The 26671-nt window shown below is 57.3% G+C and overlaps 1 protein-coding gene across 1 annotated transcript; it reads right to left on the reverse strand.

Annotated features, from left to right (window-relative positions):
• Positions 1-419: 419 nt before the first annotated feature.
• On the reverse strand, positions 420-22828 carry YWHAQ (tyrosine 3-monooxygenase/tryptophan 5-monooxygenase activation protein theta). Its single transcript, XM_054383614.1, has 5 exons — positions 22501-22828; positions 5948-6071; positions 4093-4256; positions 2738-2833; positions 420-1506 (listed from the first exon to the last, which is right to left on the reverse strand). The coding sequence occupies exons 1-5, from the start codon at positions 22792-22794 to the stop codon at positions 1447-1449; spliced, it is 738 nt and encodes a 245-aa protein (XP_054239589.1). The 5' UTR covers positions 22795-22828; the 3' UTR covers positions 420-1446.
• Positions 22829-26671: the final 3843 nt, after the last annotated feature.

Below are 26671 nucleotides of genomic sequence, written 5' to 3' on the forward strand. Positions count from 1 at the left end.
GACAGGTGAGAGAAGCCCAAGGGATTACCAAAGATGCCAAGTTCAGGTGAGGAGGTTTGCAGGGCATGGAAGAGGTTCAAGGCCCTGGCACTTGTCCCTTGGAGCAGATGATCTGAGGGTCACAGAATCACAGAATGTGAGGGGCTGGAAAGGACCTGGAGAGATCATCAGCCCAACCCCCTGCCAGAGCAGGGCCACCTAGACCGGGCTCCCTTCCCCATCCTCTAAGGCACAGCCAGTGGCTGCAGCAGGTTTGGGTGCCAGGAGCCCACCTGCCAGGTGGCCCAGGACACTTCCAGCCCAGGAGCTGCCTGAGGAGCAGCACTCAGCTGGAGACAGGCCTGGGCAGAGGCCACTGAGGTGAAGCTGGGGCCTGCAGTGGTGCCATGGAAGTGCTGCCAGCCAGCAGGAGGTGGTTTATAAAATGTAATTTTATTTAATGTTAACTTTGCTGTTACAGAGGGCAGAACATTTTTCACAAGGCTTTTTTGGGACTACAATCAATGATTAGCAACACACAATAGTGGTCCAAACTCTCTAAGGAACGATCACTGGACAAACTTGGGCACCTCCTCACATGTGCACAAACCTGCAGGGAAAAGTACTAAAGAAAACCAACCCCAGAACCCCAACCTTGGGAGACTTGGCCCTGTGAATTCCATTTGGGGGTTGCCACTCCAGTCCTGAAGAGCTGCCATGCACTCCCTAGCCTGCCCCCCCAGCACACAGCAGGCTGCTGCTAACACCTAGGCAAGGCCACAGGGGCAGGAGGGAGGGAGCTGTGCCTGGGGAGGGTGGAGGAGGCCCTGCTGGGAACACACAAAGCTGCTGTGCTGCAGGAAGCAACTCAGCTGCTGGTTCTCCAAAGTGGAAATGCTGGCCCAGTGCTTCCACATCCCTACTGACACAGCACACAGGAGCCAGGGGGGAGCCAAGGGTGGGAACCCTGGGGAGCAGGGAGGGGATGTGGAGGACGAGAAGCTAGGTGGAAACACTCTGGAGCTGCAATGCACTACATTGCCACACCTCACTGGAATACAAAGCACAGCCCAGTGCCAGGGACTGGATCAGGTTTGGGTTTTCTCACTAGCAGGAACACTTGAGAGTCCTCTACAGAAGGCTTTGGAAGGGGCTGATGTGAAATGAAGCTATCAATACTTTTCTACAGCAGTAACTGCACACCAGGAAGGCCAGGACCAAAAAAAAGAAACCCAAAAAAAGACCAAACCAAAAACCACAAATCAAGGAATGGAGTTTTGTTTTGTTTTGTTTTCCCAAAGCTGCAGTGTGAAAAGACTATAAATTGATTTTCCATACACATGAATGGGTTTTGTTCCTTGTTTTCTTTGCTATAGGAAATCCCAGTGGAGCTAGAAGGAATGGAGACGTGTAAAAAGGTTTCTGGAGGAGGGGCAGGGGAGGGGAGATGATGCCCCACGTGCAGCTTTAGTTCTCTGCACCTTCTGCAGCATCACATTCTTCTCCTGCACTGTCTGATGTCCATAACTGCAAAGAGAGGAAGAGCAGAGTCAGCTCAGAGCACTCAGATGTCCCTTCCACAGAGGTGGTTGAGTTCAGGCTGGATGGGGACTTGAGCAACTTGGGTTGGTGGAAGCTTGAAGATCATCTAGCTCCAAGCCCCCTGCCATGGGCATGGATCTTCAAGGTTCCTTCCAACCCATTCCATGGAGCTAGATGACTTTCAAGGCCCCTTCCAACCCAACCCATTCCATGAATCTGGCGTGAGAACAGGATCACAAAAGTGTTTGAGCTGGAAAAGCCCTCTAGGATCAAGTCCAAGCTTCAATCCCACACCACCATGGCCATCCCACCATGTCCCTAAGGACCCTGATGCCTACAAAGCACCAGGAGCTGTGTGACTCCTGGAGAGGTAAGTGGAGGCAGGGCCCAGCTGGCTGTGCAGTGCCCTGAGCAGCTGCAGGCTGTTGTGCTCAGCTCTCAGCATCAGCCTCACACCTCTCAAGTCTGGGTGGCAGCTTCACAGAATGGGTTGGGTTGGAGGGGACCTTGAAGCTTATCCAGTTCCAACCCCCCTGCCATGGGCAGGGACACCTCCCACCAGCCCAGGCTGCTCCAGGCCTCATTCATGAGCAAGAGCAGTTCCCAAAGCAGCAGCTGGAGAGCTGAGAGTGAGGATCAGCATTCTGGGTGCTGGAGCTAAGTGAGCTGATGGTGCTGAGAAAGGACAATTCCATGGCAGGAGTGCTGCACAGCACTGGGCACTGCTGGCACTGCCATGCACTGTTTTCCACTGATGCATTCCCTGAGGAACTGCCCTAGAGATCCTGGGGGTTCCAGTGGGCACTTCCCTGCAGTGGTGAATCATTAGGCTCAAACCCCAGCTCAGTTTTGTTCTCAGTGCACTGGAATTCCTGAGCTTTCCTGCTAATGAGCACCAGGACCAGGAGCAGAGCAGGGATGCACAGCAGAAAAGAGGTCTTGTGTCTGAAGAGGAATCACTGATCACAGACCACTCTTTTTGGACTCCTTGTCTTGTCTTAAGCTGCCTGGCTGCTCCTGCTGCACAGCCAAGGCCAGCAGCGAGCTGCCCAAGCTGCCCAAGCTGCCGCTGCAGACTGCACAGCACCGAGCACTGTAAGCTGCTGTCAGTCAGCCAGGGAAGCCCAGGGCAGGGGCAGGGCAGTGCACATCAGGAGCTGAGTGTGAGCAGGCCAAGGGCAGGTTCCCAGGGCAGAGTCCAGGGCAAGGCACTCACTGTGAGGTTGTCCCTAAGCAGCTGCATGATGAGGGTGCTGTCTTTGTAGGAGTCTTCGTTCAGTGTATCCAGCTCTGCGATGGCCTCGTCGAACGCCTGCAACAGCCCACAGCAGCCTCAGCCCTGCCTGCCCTGCAGCAGCCTGCACCACGGGCAGCAGAGCCTGCACTGCAGGCAACAGCCTGCACCAAGGGCAACAGCCTGCACCACGGGCAGCACAGCCCGCACCAAGGGCAGCACAGCCTGCACCAAGGGCAACAGCCTGCACCAAGGGCAACAGCCTGCACCAAGGGCAGCAGAGCCTGCACCAAGGGCAACAGCCTGCACCACGGGCAACAGCCTGCACCACGGGCAACAGCCTGCACCACGGGCAGCACAGCCTGCACCAAGGGCAACAGCCTGCACCAAGGGCAGCAGAGCCTGCACCATGGGCAGCAGCCAGCACCACAGGCAGGAGCCTGCACCAAGGGCAACAGCCTGCACCACGGCCAGCACAGCCTGCACCAAGGGCAGCAGAGCCTGCACCAAGGGCAATAGCCTGCACCACGGCCAGCACAGCCTGCACCAAGGGCAGCACAGCCTGCACCAAGGGCAACAGCCTGCACCACGGGCAGCAGAGCCTGCACCAAGGGCAGCAGAGCCTGCACCACGGGCAGCAGAGCCTGCACCAAGGGCAGCACAGCCTGCACCACGGGCAGCACAGCCTGCACCAAGGACAACATCCTGCACCATGGGCAGCAAAGCCTGCACCACAAGCAGCAGAGCCTGCACCAAGGGCAGCAGAGCCTGCACCAAGGGCAGCAGAGCCTGCACCATGGGCAGCAGAGCCTGCACCAAGGGCAGCAGAGCCTGCACCACAGGCAGCAGAGCCTGCACCACGGGCAACAGAGCCTGCACCACGGGCAACAGAGCCTGCACCAAGGGCAACAGCCTGCACCACGGGCAGCAGAGCCTGCACCAAGGGCAGCAGAGCCTGCACCATGCACGACAGCAGCTCCTGCCCCCAGCTGCTGTCTCACAGAGGCACAGGGAAGGCCTAGCAAGACCCTGCAGCCAGGCTGGGAGCACTACCTGCTCCTGGCCCTTTATTCCCCCAGCACCACAGCAACAGGAGCCCTTGAGGGGCTCCTTCCTGCACAAGGCCAGGGCTGACCCTGTGGCCTGGCAGAGGCCCCAGGCACCCTCCAGGCACCCCCAGGCAGCCCCCCCCCCCAGGCAGCACCCAGGCAGTTCCCCCCAGACAGCCCCCCCCAGAGAGCACCCCCAGGAAGTCCCCCCAAGGCAGCACCCAGGCAGTTCCCCCCAGGCAGTCCCTCCCAGGCAGCCCCCCTCAGACAGCCCCCCCAGGCACTGACTGTCTTGGCCAGCGTGCAGGCCAGCTCGGGGTTGTTGAGGATCTCATAGTAGAAGACAGAGAAGTTGAGGGCCAGCCCCAGGCGGATGGGGTGTGTGGGCTGCATCTCCTTCTTGCTGATGTCAAAGGCCTCCTGGTAGGCTCCCTGTGAGTTCTCTATTGTCTCTGTGCAGGGGAGGACACAGCCATTAGGATACAGCAGGGTCTCAGAGATGGCTCCAGAGTGCTGCAGCGCTGCCAGCCCCGGAGCTGCCCCAGCTGAGCACGCTGCCAGCACAGCTCTGCACTGGGTCTAAGCAAACTCATGGCTGCCAGCCCAGCTGGGAGCAGGATCAGGGAGTGCCCTGGGGTGGAGAAGGCCTCTGGGAGCACCCAACCAACCATTGACCAACCCCACCAGGGCCACTGAACCATGGCCCCAAGTACCATGGCCACAGGGTTCTGTAACACCTCCAGGCATGGGGACTCCACCACCTCCCTGGGCAGCCTGTGCCAATCCTTCACCACTCTTGCACCAAAGACATTTTTCCTATTTCCAACCTAACCCTCCCCTGGCACATTCCAGGCCATCTCCTCTCCTTCTAGGGTTGGGCTCCTCCCCTGATCCTAGGGAGCAGAGCCCAATCCCCACCTGGCTCCAGCCTCCTCTCAGGAGCTGTAGAGAGCAATGAGGTCTCCCTCAGCCTCCTCTTCTCCACACCAAACCCCCCTCAGCTGCTCCTCCCCAGCTCTCTTCTCCAGACCCTTCTCCAGCTCTGTTGCCCTTCTCTGGACACACTCCAGCCCCTCCACGTTCCCCCTGCAGTGCAGCTGCCACACTGACAGAACAGAGGGAGCAAAGGAAGCTGCTCCAGAGCCAAGGTGCTCAGGAGAGAGATGGACACCCAGAAGTGAGCAGACACAGACACTAAGGTGACTGCAGTGCTCCAAAGGCTTTGGCAGCTGAGGTACAACCCCCTGCAGCTGTGCACCACTGCCTGCAGGCAGCCTGCTTCACTGCTCCCCCAGGCTGCACAGAGAAGCCTTCAGGGGATGCTTCACCCTGGCATGGGGAAGGCTGAAGAGGAGCAGGACTCTAGGAAGGAGTGCAAATGTTGCAGGCATCTGTTCAGCCTTCCTTAGCAGCTCTGCTTTAGTCAAATCCCCACATGAAATACAGCAGCACACCCTCCCCTGAGCTGTTTTCCAGTAGCTCCCCAGAAACCAGGGCAGAGCCCAGCAGCTCCAGCTCCAGCTCCCTGCCTGCTGCACTGAAGGCTGCTCAGACCTGCAGTCTCCATCTCCAGGGGCTCTGGAGATGTCCAGCTGAGGCACAACTGCTCCCACTCAGCTAACTCACAGCTCCCAGCACACTGAGGGTGGAAAGGGACCTCTGGAGATCACCCAGCTCCAGCAGTGCACCCACAGCAGCCTGCCCAGGATCCCAGTGTCCAGGTGGGGTTGGAAGCTCTCCAGAGAGGAGAGTCCTGCTCTGGGCAGCCTGCTGCAGGCCTCCAGCAGCCTCACACCAGAGGAGTTCCTCCTCCTGCAGAGGTGTTGTGCACACTCCAGGTAAGAGCTTGGCAGTGGCATGCAAGCCCCCTGCCCCAGCCCAGCCCCCTGCCCCCAGCCCAGCCCCTGTCCCCAGCCCAGCTCCCTGCCCCCAGCCCAGCCCCTGCCCCCAGCCCAGCCCCTGCCCCCAGCCCAGCTCCCTGCCCCCAGCCCAGCCCCTGCCCCCAGCCCAGCTCCCTGCCCCCAGCCCAGCCCCTGCCCCCAGCCCAGCTCCCTGCCCCCAGCCCAGCCCCTGCCCCCAGCCCAGCTCCCTGCCCCCAGCCCAGCCCCTGCCCCCAGCCCAGCCCCTGCCCAGGGGCACTCACGTTTCCGGTCGTCCCCGCAGGCCACCTCGGCCAGGTACCGGAAGTAGTCTCCCTTCATCTTCAGGTAGAAGACCTTGCTCTCGGGGTTGGTTGCGTTGGCTATGAGGTACTTGTCCAACAGCTCCTGCAGCAGCCAAGACAGGCACAGGTCACACACAGCAGGGCAAATAGCCTCCTCCTGCTCCCCAGCAGCCTGCCAGGGGCTCAAGGGCTGCCAGGAGAGAAAAAGGAGTTCCTAAGGAGCTTGAGATGGATGCAGGCTCCTTCAGACAACCCCTGGAAAGGCACCAAGGCAGAGAACAGGGAAGGTGATCAGAGGCTCAGCACCCTGCAAAGCAGGCCCAGGAAAAGGTTTCCCAGCTGTGGTTTCCTGACCAAGCTGAGTCCCAGGACATGCATCTCTCCTTCCAGAAGTGCTCTTGCAGAGGGGGAAGCTGGGACTGGAGAAACCATCAGGGTTGTGCTGGCTGGAGAAGTCCTCTGCTGGGGATAAGCCATGGCCCTCAGCACCACATCTCTGCCTCTGTGGAACACCTCCAGGGGCAGCCTGCTCCAGTTTTCCTTCTTGTGGTGCTGGAGCAGGTCCAGAAAAGGGAGAGAGGATGGGCAAAGTTTGAAGCTGTTTACAACCAAGAACCAATTCCTGCTCCCCAGCAAACAGTGACAAAGCTCAGCTCTTGCTGGCTCTGCCATGAGCTGTGCTCAGGAGACTTGGGTAAGGATTCTCCAGCCCACCTACCAGAGACAGCCAAAGAGCTGCTCCTGGGTAGCCAGCAGGCAGGGACACATCTTTCCAGCCACAGAGTGCTCTCCATCACCCCTCAGCTGCTGCTAACAGCTCTCCTGCCTGCTCACCAGGACAAGACAGGGCTCAGAAGCTGCAGCAAGAGGAGCCAAGTCCTTCTCCAAGGCTGCAGGGCCTCCCAGCCCTTCCAAAATGTGGGAGAAGGCAAAGGAGAGCAGTAGATTACCCCCAAAGGGAGCACTTCAGAGAGCTGATGAGGAGCACAGCAGCTTCTGGCTCCCCTCCTTACCCAGCTCATTCCCAAAGCCCAGCTCTGTTCTCTGGAGCTGACAAGAGATGGGGATTGGCTGCAGCAGACTCAGGGGAACCCCAGAGCCCTCAGAGCAGCTCTACACCAAGAATTTAGGTGACAGAAATGTGCCTTCAGTTCTTTGGAAGACCACGTGGTGAGGAAAACAGCAGCAAGTCCCCCCCAGGCCTGCACAGTGGGGCTAGTTCAGGAGCAGGACTCCAAGCTGACGGAGCACCTACAAAGCAAAGGCTGCAGAACTCCAGCTCTGAGGGCAAACCCCTCAGCATTTAATGAGTAACTGTAGCACTGCAATCACCAGGAGCTAATTTTAGACACCAGCCTGCTCCCCATACATACCAAACCATTATGGCTTCATTAATAACCAGGGGCAGCAGAGCACTCCAGCTGAAAGCCTCTGCTCATTCCAGAGCCATCCCAGGTGCTGGCAGTGATTTCAAGCCAGCACTGATAGCAGGGCACCCCCAGCTGGCTGGCAAGAAGGTCTCTGTGCAGCCACAGGCTGCTCAGCATGGATGTGACACTGCACACAGCTCCAGACACAGCTCCCTCCACACACCCCCTGCCAAGGCACTCTCAAACAGGCAAGAACCATGGAACTGCTTTGGAAAGGACCCCCAAGGTCAGCCAGTCACTGCCAGCCCAGAGAAAGCAGCAGGAGGTTGTTTCCAAGCAAGGTGATACCAAGCCTGGCACCCTTCCACTGCAACCAGGAGGGGTTTGTAGGACTCCTGTAAGGCTGGAAAAGCACTGCCAGACAGCAGCCCCCAGCTGGATGGGACATGGATCAGTGGGAATTCCAGAGAGTGAGGGCTGCAGGGGCTCCAGCTGCTTCTCCCCAGCCCTGTTCTCCAGACCCTTCCCCAGCTCTGTTGCCCCTCCCTGGCCCTGCTCCAGCTCCTCAATGTCCTTCTGGGAGTGAGGAGCCCAGAACTGAACCCAGCACTCAAGCTGTGGCCTCCGCAGTGCTGATCGAGGGGCACAATCCCTGCCCTTCTCCTGCTGCCCACACCATTGCTGATCCAGGCAGGATGCTGGTGCCCTTCTTGCCCACCTGGGCACCCCCTGGCTCATCCTCACTTGCTGCCACCTTACAAGTTTCTGCAGTGAGAAAAGCTTCTCCTTCTGGCTGGCTGTGTCCCTCTTGTCCCAGGTTGGAACTGGGTGATCTCTGATGTCCCTTCCAGCCCAGAGCACTCTCTGACTCCCTGACTGTAGCTAACCCTCAGCACAGCACATGGCAAGGGAGGTCTGTGCTCCACCACCTGGGCTGGACATCCTCCTCCTGGGCTTTGCAGCCCCAGTTTGGGGTTTTAATTGCTTTCACTGGGGCCAGGTCTCATTGATGAACCCCAGAGGATGGAAGAGAACACAAAGAGACTTCACCCAAGCTGATCATTGTCCTCTGCAGCCCTGCCCTTTCCATCTCCAATGCATCTGCTGCACCCCAGGACAGCAGCAGCACTTCCTGCAGGGCCTCCTGCCCTCCCTCCTCCAGGCAGGCTGGCAGGGAGGGCAGGGCAGAGCAGGCTGGCAGCACAAGCAGCTGAATGATTTACCTGACACTCTTAGCTCAGTCCTAGCCAGGACAGCTCAGGCCTTCTCCCATCTATTCCCTGGCCTCCCCCTCGGGGGCAGGCAGCCCCATTTCCAACAGGAGTTCACAGAACCAGGAGGGTGCTTTAGGCTGGGAGGGACCTTTCAAGGTCACCCAGGCCAAGCCCTGCAGCCAGCAGGGACATCCCCAGCCAGAGCAGGTTGCTCACAGCCCCAGACAACCTCACCTGCAGTGGTGCCAGGCATGGGGCAGCTCCCAGCTCTCTGGGCAGCCTGGGCCAGGCTCTCCCCACTCTCAGTGTCAAACATTTCTCCCTTCTCTGCAGTCTGAGCCTCCCTCTTTGAGTTCAAGCCATCCCCCCTTGTCCTGTCACACCAGGCCCAGCTCCAAAGCCTGTCCCCAGCTTTCTGCTGGGCCCTTGAAGCATTCCAGAAGGTCTCCCTGGAGCCTTCTCTTCTCCAGGCTGAACACCCCCAACTCTCCCAGCCTGGCCTCATGGGAAAGGTGCTCCAGCCTTCAGTTTTGTTGGCCTCCTCTGGACCTGCCCCTTGTGCTGAGGGCTCCAGAGCTGCACACAGCACTCCAGGTGAGGTCTCAGCAGTGTGGAGCAGAGCAGCAGAATCTCCTCCCTTGGCCACACTGCTGAGCTGAGAGTCAGCAAAACCACTCCAGGCAGCTGAGCAGTGGGGCAGGCCTCAGCCAGCCTCAGCAGCTGACAACCTGACCTAGAGAGAGCAGGGCACTGCCAGGGGGTGATGCTGTGCTTAAGCCAGCCAGGTGGCACCAGTGGAGTGCCACCCACGTGCCATGCAGCACCCATGCCCACTCCTCTCTCTGGTCAGAGCTGCGGATCAGAGCACAGCTGCCACTGCAGCTTACAACCCCAGGAGCTGAACCACCACCAAAAGCTGAATCAACACCAGGCCTGCCCCAGGTGCTGCCACACAAAGCCACAGGATGGCTTCAGCTGCTGCCCTGCCCTGCTATGGGTGACTCTGGGAAGCAGCACCACAGGACTCAAAGCCTGGCCCTCAAGCCAGACCATGGTGTGCTGGTGGCATCAGGACAGGCTTGGTGTGACGGGCTTGGTGTGACAGCCTGTGACTGACCTGCTGCCTCCCCAGCTCTGGGGCATTCTCAGGTGGCACAGGGCCCTCCTGCAGGGTGCCAGGGTTTCCCATCTCCATTTCCTTCTGCCTGCACCTTGTGCTCACACTCCTGCCACCCTGGCAGCACCATGCCCACACCTGCTGCTCCTCCCCTCCTGCAGAAGGCAGCCTCAGGTTGCACCAGGGGAGGTTCAGGTTGGAGATGAGAAGGAACTTGTTGAGTGGAAGGGTTCTCAGAGCCTGGCACAGGCTGCCCAGGGAGGTGGCTGAATGCCCATCCCTGGAGGGGTTTCAGAGGGGCAGAGCTGTGGTGCTGAGGGCCATGGCTCAGCCCCAGCCTTGGCAGAGCTAGGGCAGGGTTGGGCTGAGTGAGCTTCAAGGGCTTTCAACCAAAACAACTCTGTGACCTCCAAGGAGAGCAGGTGCAGAGGTCCTGCACACCCCAGCACCACCAGCTGAGGGATGCTGCCACTCTCAATGCTTAGCCTTCAGCACCAGAGGAGGAAGAGGACCCAGGTCAGCTCCAGCCATTTTCTACTGATCACAAGCAGTTTAAGGCCAATTCTCAGAGCAAGCTAAAGATACCCTCCTGTGCCTAGGTGCCAGCAGAAGCTCTCCCTGTGGTAAACTGCAGTAGCTGCAGAGCTAACAGTGCCACCTGTCACTCAGCTGCCAACACCTCCAGCATGTTTGGGTTTCCTCAGCAGCACCCAAAGCCTCAGTGCTGTGCTGCTCATGGCCACTGCACCTCTCACCAGCTCAGCACCACCAGGAGAAGTCAATGGAGGAGCAGCCAGCAGCAGCAGTGATGCTCTCCAACAGTTTGCCCCCATCATTATAAACTGGGAAAAAACCCTAAACCAAAGCAGCTTGAGCTTGGCATCAGCTGCTGAGCAGCTCTCTGCTGTGCCAGTGCTTGTCAGGTGCTGCCATGCCAGGGGTTCTGGGCTGGACAGTTCCTGGCTGTGCCTTCCCCTCCTGAGCCACAGGGGATGCAGTCCCTATATGAAGTGCTTTTGGCTGGTTTGGTTTTCACTTCTTGGTTGTTTTTCAAGAAGGACTGAGGCTGTCAGATGGGTGGCAGCAAGTGGCACTGACTGCTGAGGGTGGTGTTTGCCTGGCACAGCACATTGGCCTCAGCACCAATTGGTCACATGCCAGTGAAGAAGCTGAAACCAACCTACTGAGACAAGTTCCTGAACAGCACTGCAGAGGCACAGGCAGCACCTCTGGGCTGAGCAAGAGAACTCCCACCCTGACCATGGGTCCCACCTCACAGCCCTCTGGGAGAGCAGCAGCTCACCTCCAGTGGGCACAGCATCTGTGTGCCCTGCAGAACTCAGACAGGCCTGCAGTATGCTCAGTGCTTGCAACCATGGAGTGGTTTGAAGTGGAAAAGGCCTCTGAGAGCCTCCAGCCCAGCACCAACCCAGCCACACCAGGGCCACCAAACCATGGCCCCAAGTGCCATGGCCACAGGATTCTGGAACCCCTCCAGGCATGGGGACTCCACCACTTCCCTGGGCAGCCTGTGCCAGTCCCTCACCACTCTTGCACCAAAGACATTTTTCCTATCTCCAACCTAACCCTCCCGTGGCACATTCCAGGCCATTTCCTCTCCTTCTAACCTAACACCTGATCCTAGGGAGCAGAGCCCAAGCCCCACCTGGCTGCAGCCTCCTCTCAGGAGCTGTAGAGAGCAATGAGGTCTCCCTCAGCCTCCTCTTCTTCACACCAAACCCCCCCAGCTCCCTCAGCTGCTCCTCCCAGCCCTCTTCTCCAGACCCTTCCCCAGCTCTGTTGCCCTTCTTTGGACCTGCTCCAGCTCCTCAATGTCCTCCTTGCAGTGAGGGCTCCAAACCTGAACCCAGCACTCAAGCTGTGGCCTCCCCAGTGCTGATCCAGGGGACAATCCCTGCCCTGCTCCTGCTGCCCACACCATTGCTGCTCCAGGCCAGGCTGCTGGTGGCCACCTTGGCACCCTGCTGGCTCAGATCCAGGAACAGCCTTCAGGTTCTTCTCCAGCTCCAAGCTGAGAAGCAGCAGCCTCAGGCAGCAGGCAGGGCAATGGCTGCCAGCCTGCCTGCAGAGCTGAGGTGGTGGTGAGGCAGCTCAGAGCACTGCCCCCCTCCATGGCAACCTTCAAACACATCCAATGTTCCCCAGGCTCTGACAGCACAGATGAGCAGTGTGGGCTGAGACCTTGCCACAGGGCTTCCACTCACAAATGAGTGCCTGCTTTAATCATCTCATGGAGTGGTGCTGAGCCTTGGACTCCTTCAAGCCTGAGCAGTGCCTGCAGAGCCCCCAGCATGACTCACTGCAGCCTAGGTGTGTTCTAACACTCAGCTGTTGTTGTCTTGACAGGAAAGGGAGAGCCCCCTGCTGCAGCAGGAAAATCACTTCACTTGCCAAGGTGTCATTGGGCATAAGAGAGTTCTTCACCCCTCTGGACTGGAGCTCCAGGCACCAGCTCCTCCTGGGAGGACATGAAACAGTTCCCAAGCAGCCCTCAGCAGCCCATTTCACATCTTGAGCAAGATGTTTGCCCCTGCAGCAATAGCCTGAAGATGACCTGACAAAGCAGAGGCATGGGAACACAGGGTGACCTAACTCAGCTTTTCCATTTGGTTCCCAGTCTTTGTCTGCATGGCTTCAAAAACTGGCAAGCAGTGTTCAGGGTTGGCCCTGAAGGAAGGATCTGGAATCCCACTTAAAGGCAGAGCCCACACCACTCCCAGCTGGGGCTGAGATTCATTGCATCTCCAGCTGCCCTGGCCCCTGGAACAAGCACCTCTGACAGCCCTGCACAGCTCTGCCTGAGCCCTGAACAGCTCTGGGAGAGAGCCAGAAACCAGAAGTGGAGGAGCCCTCTCCAAAAGTCCTGGCAGCCTGGTGAAGTCCCCACTGACCGGAAAAGGGGAAGCAGAACTCCCATTTTCAACGAGGGTAAGAACCAGGGAACTCCAGGCCAGGCAGTCTCACCTCTATGCCTGGTAAGATCATGGAGCAGATTCTCCTGGAGGCATTACTGAGACAGAAGAATAGTGAAGAGGTGATTGGGTACAGCCAGCATGGGTTTACCAAGGGCAAATCCTGCCTGACAAACCTGGTGGCCTTCTATGAACAGGTGACAACATTAATGGATGAGGGGAGAGCAATTGATGGCATTGACCTGGACCTGAGCAAAGCCTTCCACACTGTCCCACATCCTGGTCTCCAAACTGGTGACACATGGGTTTGATGGGTGGACCACGAGATGGATAAAGAACTGGCTTGATGGCCGCACCCAAAGAGTGGCTGTCAATGGCTCCATGTCCCAGTGGAGGCCAGGGACAAGTGGAGTCCCTCAGGGCTCAGTCCTGGGACCAGTCTTGTTCAACATCTTTGTCAGTGACATGGACAGAGGCATTGAGTGCACCCTCAGCAAGTTTGCTGATGACACCAAGCTGTGTGGTGCAGCAGACAGCTGGAGGGAAGGGATCCATCCAGAGGGACCTGGACAGGCTGGAGAGCTGGGCACAAGCCAACCTCAGGAGGTTCAACAAGAACAAGTGCAAGGTCCTGCACCTGGATGGAGGCAACCCCAAGCGCAAATCCAGGCTGGGCAGGGACTGGCTGGAGAGCAGCCCTGAGGAGAGGGACTTGGGGGTGCTGGGGGATGAGAAGCTCATCAGGAGCTGTCAGTGTGCACTTGCAGCCCAGAAAGCCAACCAGATCCGGGGCTGCATCAAGAGAAGTGTGGCCAGCAGGTCAAGGGAGGTGATTCTCCCCCTCTACTCAGCTCTGGTGAGACCACACCTGGAGTACTGTGTCCAGTTCTGGAGTCTCTATTACAAGAGGGATATGGACATGCTGGAAGGTGTCCAGAGAAGGGCCACCAGGATGAGCAGAGGGCTGGAGCACCTCTCCTATGAGGAGAGACTGAAAGAGTTGGGGCTGTGCAGTCTGGAGAAGAGAAGGCTCCAAGGTGACCTTATTGTGGCTTTCCAGTATCTGAAGATGGCTCCAAAAAAGCTGGGGAGGGACTTTTTAGGATATCAGGGAGTGACAGGACTGGGGGGAATGGAATAAAGCTGGAAGTGGGGAGATTCAGGCTGGATGTGAGGAAGAAGTTCTTCCCCATGAGAGTGGTGAGAGCCTGGAATGGGTTGTGCAGGGAGGTGGTTGAGGCCCCATCCCTGGAGGGGTTTAAGGCCAGGCTGGATGAGGCTCTGGCCAGCCTGATCCAGTGTGAGGTGTCCCTGCCCATGGCAGGGGGGTTGGAACTCGATGATCCTTAAGGTCCCTTCCAACCCTGACTGATTCTATGATTCTATGACTGCAAGTTCTTGCTGTAGGTTTTCACCAGACCAAAACAGCAAGCCAGTGAAAGTCAAACACTTCAGTTTTGAGAGAAGAGCCCCAAGTTTTCCAGCTTCCCCTGCCAAATGTAGAAGTGAGTCTTTAAGTAACCCAACCCATTCCCCTCTCCACTAACTGGGAGCTGTGTCCTGCACTGATGGCCACACAACACAGCCAAAGCTCTCAGCGGTTTGATCTCCAATTTATTCTGCCACTCTTCCATGACTGCATTTTCCCTATTTCCAGTTGCTCAGGGGACTCTGAGTGGTGTTTTCCCCTAAGCAAACACACTGCTGACATCTAACCCTGCCCTTCAGAATCCTGACTACCTGAAAGCTTCTTGCAGCAGCCTCCCTTTCTGATCTTCCATTACAGGACAGAATCAACCCAAAAAAGTCTCAGTTTGCATTTAAAAACATTTCAGCAGCTGCAGAAGCCCTGCAGGTATGTCTGGATGACTGACTGAGACAGAGCCAGGGCTCCTCACTGCAAGGAGGGCAGTGAGGGCTGGAGTAGGGCCAGAGAAGGGCAACAAAGATGGGGAAAGGTCTGGAGAAGAGGGCTGGGGAGGAGCAGCTGAGGGAGCTGGGGGGGTTTGGTGTGGAGAAGAAGAGGCTGAGGGAGACCTCATTGCTCTCTATAGCTCCAGAGAGGAGGCTGCAGCCAGGTGGGGGTTGGGCTCTGCTCCCAGGTAACAAGTTCTAGGGTGAGAGGAAACAGCCAAGGAGGTTCAGGTTGGATATTAGGAAAGAAGGATCACTGGGCCCTGAAACAGGCTGCCCCGGGCAGGGCTGGGGTCACCTGCAGGTGTTTAAAAGCCATCTGGATGAGGAGCTCCCTGTGTACAGGGAGATGTTAGGTGCTGGTTAGACTCCATGATCCTAAAGTGTTCCCACGGAGGCCATTCTGTGATTCTCTACCAACACCCAAACTGAAGAGCAGCCTGCAGGAGCTCCCTGGCTTTCAGGCACAGCCTTTGTGCAGATGACTGACTTTTAAAGCCAGCCTTCCATGACCTACAGGTTTTACTTGCTTCAGTTCTGCTCTGCTTGGGGGCCCCAGCTCAGAGGCTGATGGTCACTGAAAGCCAGGAGGGTGCCTGAAGAGATGCTCCTTCTGCCCATCATTGGTGTGGCTGGGGAAGCTGCTGCACCTCCTACCCTAACCCTGCAGGAAACCCAAGGTGTCTCAGCAGTGAGCCCATCAGTGAGACACCCTCCAACCATGGAGTGGAGCCTTTAAGTCACCAGAACCTTTCAGATGACCTTGCTGGAGCAATTTCTCCAAACAAGTGAGCCTTGACCTTTTGCTCAGGCTCTGCTGCCTGCCCCCATTCCAAACCATTTCTGCTACAAGAAGTCTGCAAAGTGTATCCCACTCCAGAGCTTCCTGGGTGAGTGATAGCCAGGAAATCTGAGGCTGTCAGTCTGATAAGAGCCTTTGGAGGGCATTTTAAACATGAATTACCAGAGCAAATGGAAGCCTTCTGTCCCCAGAGCCTGACATGACTCCTGTACCCAACTCCCTCAGCAGATGGCTCATGGCAATTAAAGGACAGAACAAAGATTGCTGGAGCAAGGAACAAACCTTTATCAAGGCTGGAACCTGGCAAACCAAGCCCTTGATTCCTTTCACTAATAAAAAGAAAGACAGGAGCAAAATCACAGCTCCTTCAGGGCCTTCCAGCTCCCAGGGCTTTACACCTGATGCCCTGGGGGTGCAGAGAGCCACAGGCCATGGCACTGATCCTGTTTTCACTGCCTGCTGGGGGACTCAGCACAGTCTCACTCCTAGAGACCTCCAGTTTTCTGGGCTCATTTCTTCAGCTTTTAACAACAGACAAGCCACTGACCTTCAGGCCTTCCTACTTCCAGCACACCTCAGGCAACCCTCTCCTCAGTGTGAGCCCCAGATGGAGAGATCTGTGCAAATCAGATGAGTGATCTAAACCCACCTCAGCAGCTTGAAAGCAAGGCAATGGCACTGCACACCCAACTAACATCCCCATGCCTATGTTCTCAACACCTTGCAGCCACTGAACCTCTGTCCTTCAGCAGCTTCCTTGGGGGTTCTAGAAATTCAGGGGGCAGCAAGCAGTGACTGCACAGAATGGAGGCCTCAGCTACCATCAGAATTCCTCAGACTATTTTTAGTCAGGCTTTAAGTTTTCAGCCCCTTTAGGAGGCTCAGTGCACACAGGGGCTGGAGTAGATGACCTCCAGAGGCCCCTTCCAATCCAGTGCATTCTATGGTTCTAGGCTTTGCTTTTCCAGGTGTCAACACTTTTGAGGAATGAATTCAGCTTTCCTCACACCAAAGTGTAGCCCTCCAGGGGCAGACTCTCAAGAAGGACAAAGGCTAACAGAACAAAAAAGGCACAAACATGAGTAAGCTGAGTCCAGACAATGAACTGAAAGATCAGTTTCAAGCACACTGAGCTAGAAAAGGTTCAGACATGAAGTTCCATCATTCCAGCTCTGGTGTCCAGCCAAAGAAGGACACACAGAGCTGCCGGAGAGAGGCCAGAGGAGGCCACAAAGATGGTCCAAGGGCTGGAGCAGCTCTGCTGTGAGCACAGGCTGAGGGAGCTGGGGGTGTGCAGCCTGGAGAGGAGAAGGCTTCAGGGGCACCTTAGAGCTGCCTGCCAGGACCTGAAGGGATCCTGCAGGAAGGCTGCAGAGAGACTTCTGAGGGTGTCTGAGACAGGCCAAGGGGGAATGGTTTGAAGCTGAGGCAAAGCAGGGTTAGACTGGAGCTGACGAAGAAGTTGTTGAGTAGCCTGGTGGTGAGACTCTGGCACAGGCTGCCCAGGGAGGCTGTGGCCTGGAGGTGTTGAAGGCCAGGCTGGATGAGGCCTTGAGCAGCTGAGTCTAGCTGAGAGGTGTCCCTGGCCAGGTTGGAGGAGATGAGTTCTGAGGTCCCTTCCAGGCTGAGCCATTCTAGCAGTCTGTGACTATGATCTGACCTTCATCTGCCAAGCAGGAATGTTCCTTCCCAGCCCCAGCTCTGGCAGTCAGTCATGGAGCAGCCAGTCCTGACAGTCAGTTACTCAAGAGGAATGAGCCAACAGCCTTTGCTTCAGCCTACAAAAGGTTAACCAAGGTAATGCTTGCAGCACTGCCCCAACCACTCCTGGGACAGCTAAGCCAAGTCCAAAAGCAGCATTGACCTCAGTCATGGTGTGCTCAGCCCTCAGCAGCTTCACTACAGGGCTCCCAGGGGCAAAGACTGCAGTGCCCCTTGGCTCAGGTGCCAGTCTCACCCCCACAGCACCTCTGCCTGTGCCCTCAAGCCAAGAAAGCAGAGGAAAAGGCTGCCCAAGACAAGGAACTCTGCTACATTGTTCACAGCAGCACCAAGCTGTCAGATTTCAGCATCTACAATAAAACCCCAGATTTCACTTTTCTGTAGGCCAAAGGTAACAGTAGGGGGGAAAAAAAAACCACCAAAGAGGGCTGTGTTGAAAGCTGCTTCATCATCTGCCAGCACATTTTAGCTGACATGAGGAATCTGTCTGCTGCTGCAAGGGAACATTCACCTGGTTTGCAGTGCTTGTGCTGCTTTGAACACTGCCTTCCAGCATGGGGAGTTGGGGTTGAATTATTGCTACTACAACTGAGCACTTGGTGGGTCTACTAGAACAAAAGGGATGAAAATCAGAAGTGGACAGAGACTTTTGGGTTTACCCTCCTTTTTATTAGCATTTATTGTTTCTTCATTATGCAGAGCAGTAGGAATAACACTGCAGCCCTGGAGGTGGAGGAAGGAAGGAGGAAAGGAAGGAAATGGGAGCTGGCAGGAGCAGCACACTCATACTTGCTCTCAACAATGAGCTCTGCAGTCTTGTGGAAGATCAAACATTCAGAGCATCCTCTCAAGCTGAAGACAGCCAAAGCTGAAAGGAGAGACACCTGCTAGCTCCAGACTGACTGCAGGCACTGCTGCAGGGGAGAGGAAAGGAGCAGCAGCACAAGGGATGCTACTGGGTCACTGTGAGAGGTTCAGGCTGTCCTGCTCAGTTCTACCACACTGACCTGAGACAGCAGAACACCAAACTGTGCAAGAACAGCTGCTTGAAAGCAGCTGAGCAGCCTCGTTAGCTCACTGTGCCATGGCAGAACTCAAGAGCACATGGAAACTAACTTGAAGTCTCAGCTAGAGAAATGAGCAATAAGGAGCCAACAGCACAGAGCTGTTCCCAAGCCCTGCTGGGCTTGGCCATGGCATCCTCAGCCAGTTTCCAACTGTGGGCAAGCTGTTATCAACTCTCATTTCTACTGCTCCATGAGGAACTCTTCCAACATCAGGACCTAGAAGCTGAACATATGCAGAGCACCACCAAATACACAGGAAAAGCCTCGAGGTGCAGGTGGAGAGTGAACTGCTTCCAGACAAGGGCTGCTGCCCTTCCTTCACAGCAGCTCTCTCTGAAGAGCAGAGGAACCTCAATGCTTCCTCTCCCCTAGAAAGGTTGGGGTCCTGGGCGTCCCTTCCAACCTGGCAATCTGTAGTCTGTGATCAACACAAGTGAAGCAGAGCTTCAGGAGAAGTCTGGGGTATGACTCATGAAGAGTGATTCAACAGCAGCTCTCAGCATTGCCAAGGAATTAGTCAACCAATACAGGGACTTCAAGAAGGCCTCCTGGTGTACCTTGCAAATCAAATACTTGTTTGATCAAATAATTTCTTCCTTAGAGAGCCACTCTCAACTGAGAGACAGCTCAGAGAGCAGTGACAAAGGGTTCAGGTCACATTTACTCCTGCTGCCCAGGCAGGCAGTTGTCTTGGAAATGTCTTGGAGGTTGGCATTAAATGGAGTCTCTTACTGAGACCACTGCTGGGGGATGGACATCCACGAAAGCATTCCACAGACTCCTACAATGGCTCAGGCTGGAAGGGACCTCAGAGCTCAGCTGCTCCAACCTCCTGCAGGGACACCTCTCAGCTAGACTCAGCTGCTCAAGGCCTCATCCAGCCTGGCCTTCAACACCCCCAGGCAGGAGGCAGCCACAGCCTCCCTGGGCAGCCTGTGCCAGACTCTCACCACCTCCTACTCAACAACTTCTTCCTCAGCTCCAGTCTGACCCTGCTCTGCTTCAGCTTCAAACCATTCCCCTTTGGCCTGTCTCAGACACCCTCAGGAAAAGTCTCTCTGCAGCCTTCCTGCAGGATCCCTTCAGGTCCTGGCAGGCAGCTCTAAGGTGCCCCTGGAACCTTCTCTTTGCAAAGTGCTTTGGTTTTGTTTTGTTTTTTTTTTTCAATTTCTGTATCTCTATACAAATCTCTCAGCACCATTTTGGATGTTTAGACTCTAGTGGTGATTAAACTGAAGTTCTTTATCACAACCCTAAACCAATGCCTTCCCTAATTAGCTGGAGGCATTCTTTACAGGGGGAAAAAAAAAAAAAAAGTTCACCCCAGAATGCCAGGTTGGAAGGGCCCCCAAGACTCATCTGTCCCAACCTTCCTAGGTGCTGGTGGAGCTGAAAGGAGCTGGCCCAGCAGCCTGGGCAGACTCAGTGCAGCTGCCTTTTTAAAATCAAGAAGCAGCAGCAGGTTGTACTGGTGGCAGGAGGATGTGTAAATGAAGGGTTCCCCACCAGCACAGACACTTCACTTGGAGGAGCTGTGCCAGAATTAAAGCAGAAAAAAACCACAAAACCCCAGAGCCTTTTGCAAAAGCTGTTGGTAGTGTGACTAAGAGCAGTCCCACTCCACCCAGCACAGCCAGCCCTGCTCAGCCCAAACTCTCCAGCTGACAAGCAACCTTTCCACACTCCCTACCAGCAGCTGCTTCACTCCAGCTGCCTTCCTAAGAGTCCAAAAGCATCTCTGAGGTTCAGCTGAAGAGATCTAACAGATCTCTGTGATCCACAAGCAGTAGTAAGGAAGAAATGACCCTTCAAAGGAGGAGCCAGACCCACTCTGTGGCTCAGCTCTGGGAAGCAGCTCTTTGTGCATTTTGAGTTCCAACCTCTGGGATGCTGACTCAAGGATCAGAGGAGTGGTAGATGGAGGAGGAAAGGGAGAGGAGAACAGAACTGCACATGGCCCTCAGTGAAGGGAGTGAAAACCACCAGGCTGGCAGTGGGGAGCTGCCACCTCCTCCCCATGAAGGCTCCTTGGCCAGGAGGGCAGCACAAGAAGCATACAGCTGGGAGCTGAGGTCTTCACTGCTTTCTGCTACCTTCCAGGTGAGATGGGGAAGAGAGGCCAAGCTGAGACCAGAGAAAGCCTCGAGTGCAGGGGGGCATTCAGCTGGCACAGGCAGAGCTTGCCTTCCCCACATCAGAGGGTGAGCACAGCTACCTCAGCACCTGCTGCCCACCAGTGCTGGGGCTGCAGTCCCTGCAGCAGTGTGAGATGGCTCAGTCCATGCAGGGCCCCTCAGCCTCCCTGTGCAGGCAGGAGCTCCTTGGCAAGAGGGCACAGCAGCCAGGAGGAGATCTGATGCATAACCTTCTCTTAAGAGACAGTTCTGGTAGGACAGAAGATTAGCAAGTCTGAGAAGTGAGTTTTATGCAGAGGTGCCAGGAGGTCAGTTCTGAAGTGGACCAGTGAGGAGAGGCCACCAAGAAGAGTGCCAGCAGCAGGGCTGCAGTCACACAGGATCCAGTGAAACTCTTGTCACAGGAAATGGGGATCACTGCCTTACAGCAGCCACACCCTTGTCCCCAAGGGGAAGGTTTGACAGCCTAACTGCACCTCTAACTGTAGAAACAGCTCCTCTGCAAGCCATGGACTCTCTGCCACAGGGCCTGGGCAGCCTGCTCTGATTGGAGGAGTCCCTGCTCACTTCAGGGGGTTGGGACAAGATGACCTTGGAGGGTCCCTTCCAACCTGATGCAATCTGTGAACTGTGTTAAGGGATTAACTCAGCTGACTCATTCAGCTCATGAATTCCCACATTCTTTTCAATCAAAGGTAGCTCATTTGGACTGATTTAGTGAAAAAAAAACACAACCCCAAGAGCTAGCAAACCCAGGTGGCAGCATGCAAGGAAGCACAATCCAAAGTAGCAGCCCCTGGCACATGAGGCAGAACACTTCAGAAGAAAATTCAGTCACTTCCAAACCAGGAAGCTTTCAGTGCAGGTCTCCTGCACCAGTCTAGGGCAGTTACCTCAAAACTGTTTCCTTCCAGAATTGTTTCTTCCTGTTTTCATGTTAGCAATGCTAGACACCAGAAAAAAACCCACCACATCAAATGGCAACTCAGAGGAGCAAGGAAACCACTGCAGAGTCTCTGCCACACAACTATCAGTGCATTACAGCTTCCTGTAGCCACAGCTCCCTGATCACACCACAGTCATGGAATGGTTGGTTTGGAAAAGGCCTCTGAGAGCCTCCAGTCCAGCATCAACCCAGCCCCACCATGGCCACCAAACCATGGCCACAGGGTTCTGGAACACCTCCAGGGATGGGGACTCCACCACCTCCCTGGGCAGCCTGTGCCAATCCCTGACCACTCTTGCACCAAAGAAATTGTTCCTCATCTCCAACCTAACCCTCCCCTGGCACCATTTCAGGCCCTAAAATGAGGTCCAGCAGCCTGCTTTGCAGTCCATAGCAACTGGGATCTGCTGCTTGGGGCTCCGGTGAATGCTGGGGTGTCCTGCCAGCCTTCACCCCTTAGTGCTACATTAATCCATAACCACTGCAAATTTTTCATGAAGGGTTCCCCTGAGAAGTCAGATGGAATCTGACCAAGTCAATTTCAATACTGTCTTCATTTCCCATCCTTACTTCATCAAATATTATTTTATATTGAAAAACAAAATCAATCATTAAACCATCTCTAAAGGACCCCTTGAGAGTATTTTTGTGTCTGAGAAGCAAATGAAATGCAGAGCCAGCCCCTTTATATGCTTTTAACAGCTTAGAAGCTCTGAATAGAGAGGTGGAGGCCTATCTCCAGCTTATCTTATGAAGATGAACTCAGTGACCACAGCCCAAGCAGGCAGGAGGATGAGCTCCCTGCATCAACTCCTCAGTGCAACACCACACATGGATCACTGCTCCATCCAAACCCAGACTCCAAATACACTCCACCTGGTGTCCCTCAAACCCCTCTACAGATATGGGGCACAGAGCAGAGTGCAGGTGATCCTTCTCCTAGTAACCCCAGGAGCAGTTGCAGAAGTTCCTGCACTGACTTCCCCTGCCCCAGCACAACCACAGCATCATTCAGGTTGGCCGAGACCTTCAAGATCGTTGAGACCAACCATCAGGTGGGGCCCAACCATCACTACCCTGCATGCTATTGCCCAGCCAAGGTCCCAGCATTACTCTATGGCTGTGGATGCCTCCTCCCCGGGGCTCAAGGCCAGGCTGGCTGAGGCCTTGAGTCTTGCTGAGAGTGTCCCTGCCCATGGTGGGGAGGTCGGAGCGGCTCAGCCCTGAGGCCTCTTCCGCCCTGCTCCCCATCGGTGCTGCTCGGCACACCGGCACACAACCCGAAGGCAGCCCAAGGCTGGCCCCCACTCACCAGCACGGTGGTGCAGATGGACCTGAGCTCAGACTCCACCTTCTCCCGGTAGTCCTTGATGAGCTGCATCTTCTTGTCGCTGGTGTCTGTCTTCTGCTCGATGCTGGAGATGACCCTCCAGGCAGAGCGCCGCCCGCCCACCACGTTCTTGTAGGCCACGGAGAGGAGGTTGCGCTCTTCGTTGGACAGCTCCGCGCCCTGCTCCGTCACCGCCTTCATGCAGGTGGCCATATCATCATAGCGCTCGGCCTGCTCGGCCAGCTTGGCCTTCTGGATCAGCTCCGTCTTGTCCATGCTGGCTGGTCCTGGGCAGCGCTCTGGGGGCAAGGGCAGCGGCGCCTGGGGGCCTCACGCTGGGGACAGGGCACCTCCAAACCTGCCGGGGAGCACAGAGTCATCAGGGGCCAGCACCAGCTCCAGACACCACAGGGTGAGCACAGGCTCAGCACCATCTCCAGTCACCATGGGGCCAGCACAGGCTCAGCACCATCTCCCTAGAGGTTTTTAAGGCCAGGCTGGATGTGGCTGTGAGCAACCTGATCTAGTGTGAGGTGTCCCTGCCCATGGCAGGGGGGTTGGAACTGAATGAGCCTTGAGGTCCCTTCCAACCCTAACAATTCTATGATCTCCGTTCACCATGACTCCAGCAGAGGCTGCTGCTCAGCACCATCTCTCCCTGCTCCTTGGAAGCTACCAAACCCCCGGGGCCAGAGGGAGCCTCTCCTCATCCTCCAGATGCTTCTCGTGGAGACATGGCCTGCAGCGCCCTTCCCTTCTCGGAAGGGCTCAGGGGAGCAGCACTCATCCCACGGGGCCATCCCTAGGGAAACCTCGGCCTAGAAACCCAACTGGGGCGGGCAGGCGCGGTGCTAGCCGAGGGACAGCGGCCTGCAGCCCAAGCACTGGCAGTAGCTCTCTTCCCCTCCGAGCAGCCCGTCTGTCCTCACCCTGCTTTTCTACCTTGCCTTACGGGAGCAAATTACCGCCGTGTCCAGCAGGGACCAGGAGGATGCCATAAAGCCTGGGCAGGCCTTGCCCAAAGCCCTTCCCCCGCGCACACGCCCTGCAGGTGAGGGCCGGGCACCGGCGGCTGCGAAAGCTCAGGCAAGCAGTGACGAAAATTGAACAGCGACAGAAGGAGCGAGGCGAGCCGGCCCCGCGGGGGCGCGACAGGGGTTAACCCCAGCCGGCCGGCTGAGCGGGCCCGGGACCCGCCTCCCCCGGGCACCCGCGCTCGGCGCGGAGAGCAGAGCCAGCGGAGACCACAGGGGCCGGGCGGGGCGACCAGGGGACCAGGCCGGGGCCGCTTCGCCTCCTGCCGGTGGGGCGCGGCGGGGCCCAGGCCTGACCCGCGGTGACCGCGCCAAAAGCGGCCGCAGCTCCGACCTCGAGCCAGCGGCCCTCACGAGCACGACGGCGAGGGAGCGGCGACACGGCAGTGGGTGGGCTCTCGGCGAGGGCGGGGGCCTGGGGCGGCCGCATCCCCAGGGGCGGCAGGGGGCACGGGAGCGGCGGAGGCCGGACCGGCGGCCGGCGCTGCCATCCGCGGGCGGTAGGACGGAAAGAGGAAGCGGGCGGCCCCGGCGGGTGCGAAATGGCGGCGCTCAGCTGGCTGCGCCTCCCGCTCCCCGGGGCCGCCGAGCGCTCCACGCCGCGCTCACAAAATGGAGGACGCCGCGGCGGCGGCAGCAGCAGCAGCAGCAGCAGCAGTAGCGGCGGCAGGCAGGGAGGCAGCGGCAGAGCTCGGTCCGCGGCCGCCGCCGGGACGCGGCACTGCGCTCACCTGAGTCCGCTGCGCTAGGCCGGGCCGCGGGCGGCACCCGATCGGCTGCCTCGCTTGGGGCTGTGGCGGAGAGAAAGAGCCGCTCCCGTCTCCGGCGAGAGCCAGCGCTAAAGGGCGTTGGCACAGCCAAGCCTACCCGCTGCTCGGCCCGCGCCCACGCCGCCAATCGCAGCCTGGCTTTCCAGCCGGGCTCCGCCCTTCCGCGCCCTGGCAGCCAATGGGAGCCGAGCGCGCCGCGGCGGGGGCGAGCGCAGGCAGGGCGCAAGCTGGGTTGGCTCGTGGGCTGCGGCTGGGGCCACGGGGTTTCCTCCAATTAGATACAGGGTGAGATGACGTCACTGTCGCCATGGTGATGCTGCTACAACCCCCCCCTTCCCTCCACATCCCCCCCCCAAATCCCATCCCTCCCCCGCCAGGCCCAGCCCGGCCCGGCCCGGCCTGGCTCGGCTCGGCTCTGGTGTTGCGAGCGGCCGGGCTCCGGAGGAGGAGGAGGCTCCGGGGTTGTGGGGGACGAGGCGAGGCAGCTCCACCCTGCACCCCGCCAGCTTTTCGCCCCCCGAAAGGGCAGCGGCCGCTGTTCCTCTGTCCGGGCTCTCCGCTCAGCGGGAGGGCGTGCGGCAGCTCCCGCAGCGGCGTGGCGGTGAGCCCGGCCCGGCCCGGCCCGGCGGCCCTGGAGGTGTCTGGGGCGGGGCGGCCCCGCAGCAGGATCGGGAGGAGCGGACGTGGCTCGCGGCTGCCGTGGGGATGTCGCCGGCAGGAGCGGCGGTGCCGGGACAAAGTCCGGCGGCTTGCGGCCTGGCGCTCCCGGGCCGTGCCCCGAAGCTTGCGCGGAGCTTCTGTTCCGGTCGCGGCTCCTTCCCTATTGGCAGCCTCTCAAAAGCAATTTTCAGGCGAGAGGGGGTGGCAGAGCGGTGCCGGGAGGGGGTCCCTGGGGAGTTGCCGTTCCCGAGGGCCTGCACAGGGCCTGGCCAGCGTTTCGGGCTCGACAGATTCACCTCTTAATTTCACCTTAGTTTTCAGGAGGTCAGGTACGTGATGAGCACAAGCTGGAGGCTTAGGTCCCTGCTATAACGTAAGAACAATCAGATGTGAGCCATGCGTGGCTGGGTGAGCACGGGGCACGTCCTGTTGCATGTGCAGCCCTGCGCCTCAGAGGATGGGGCAAGGCCGGGCCGGGTTTGTGCTGCCTCTGCATCCAGCACATGCAGCCCTGCTGTGGATCCACAGCCTCTGCTCTGCCGGGGCTGAAGCTGGCTGGCATTCACCAGCGTCTTCCTGCCTGAAGTGGTGAGATTCTCACCTCTGGTTTCAGCATCACCAAATATAGTCATGCTGGGGAGCTCCAGCATCCAGATGCAATGATGAATGCTCTGAATCAACCCCAGGATGTTATTGTCTCAACTCGCGGAGCTCTTGATCCCTGTTTGGACTGGAACTGGGATTATGAATGTGGAAACTGGATCTCTGCTGGGAACAAGCCACGCTGCTCTTCAGTTGGGTTTGGGAAGCACCCTGCTGCTTGAAGGACCTACTAAGATCACCTTTTCTAATAAAACCTGCAGAAAGCATTACGGAAATTTACTACTTTGCCCCAGAAATTACTGTCTTGGAGACCTACTATGGTTTAAGTAGCCTTTTTACTCTTCCTTGTCCTTAGATCCCCTCATTTTCACCAGGGCCCCTAATGGTTGTCTCCATTTACACACGAAGTAAAGACCATAAATTGAGCAGATGTGCAGCAAACCCTTTTGTGGTGAACAGCAGAGAGAAGAGCAACCTGTAAGGCACAGAGGGGTGGGTTTCATCCCTCTGCAGACCCTTCCTGTCCTCCAGCAGGTCACCACTGCCCTCCACCAGATCACCACTGCCCTCCAGCAGATCATCACTGCCCTCCAGCAGGTCACCACTGCCCTCCAGCAGATCACCACTGCCCCCCAGCTCAGTGCCATCTGCACACTCCCTGAGGAGCCTCTCTCCCCTCACCCAGGTCGTTGATAAAGACATTACAGAGACCCGGCCCAGCACTGAGCCCTGGGGAGCACCACTGCAGCCCAGCCCCAGCTGGACTGAACTCCAGTGCCCACCAGGTGTTAGCCATAAGCTGTTTGCCCAGAGGACCCCTCACAGGAAGCAGCAGTGGTGCTGAGGAGCTTTGGTCAGAAGAGGAGGCAAGAATCTTGTGCTGTGTTAAGATAAATAAAGGTTAGGAGGAGGTTTTCTGAGGAGAGTGAGGGGCATGGATGTAGAATTGTCAGTTCCTGGAAGTCAATGTGTGTAAAATGGGCATGAACAGCCCTGTGGCTGCCTCCTGCCTGCGGATGTTGAAGGCCAGGCAAGATGAGGCCTGGAGCAGCTGAGTCTGGCTGAGAGGTGTCCCTGCCCAGGTTG

This window comes from Indicator indicator, chromosome 9, assembly GCF_027791375.1.
Source record: "Indicator indicator isolate 239-I01 chromosome 9, UM_Iind_1.1, whole genome shotgun sequence".
Lineage (NCBI taxonomy): Eukaryota > Metazoa > Chordata > Aves > Piciformes > Indicatoridae > Indicator > Indicator indicator.

Bases quoted from the DNA above. Each gene is read 5' to 3' on its own strand.
- YWHAQ (XM_054383614.1), bottom strand. From the start codon at position 22,794: ATGGACAAGACGGAGCTGATCCAGAAGGCCAAGCTGGCCGAGCAGGCC. The intron at 4,257-5,947 runs GTGAGTGCCCCT...TCCCCTGCACAG, and splicing joins CTGCGGGGACGACCGGAAAC to AGACAATAGAGAACTCACAG. The intron at 1,507-2,737 runs GTGAGTGCCTTG...CTCTCTTTGCAG, and splicing joins TGCTTAGGGACAACCTCACA to TTATGGACATCAGACAGTGC.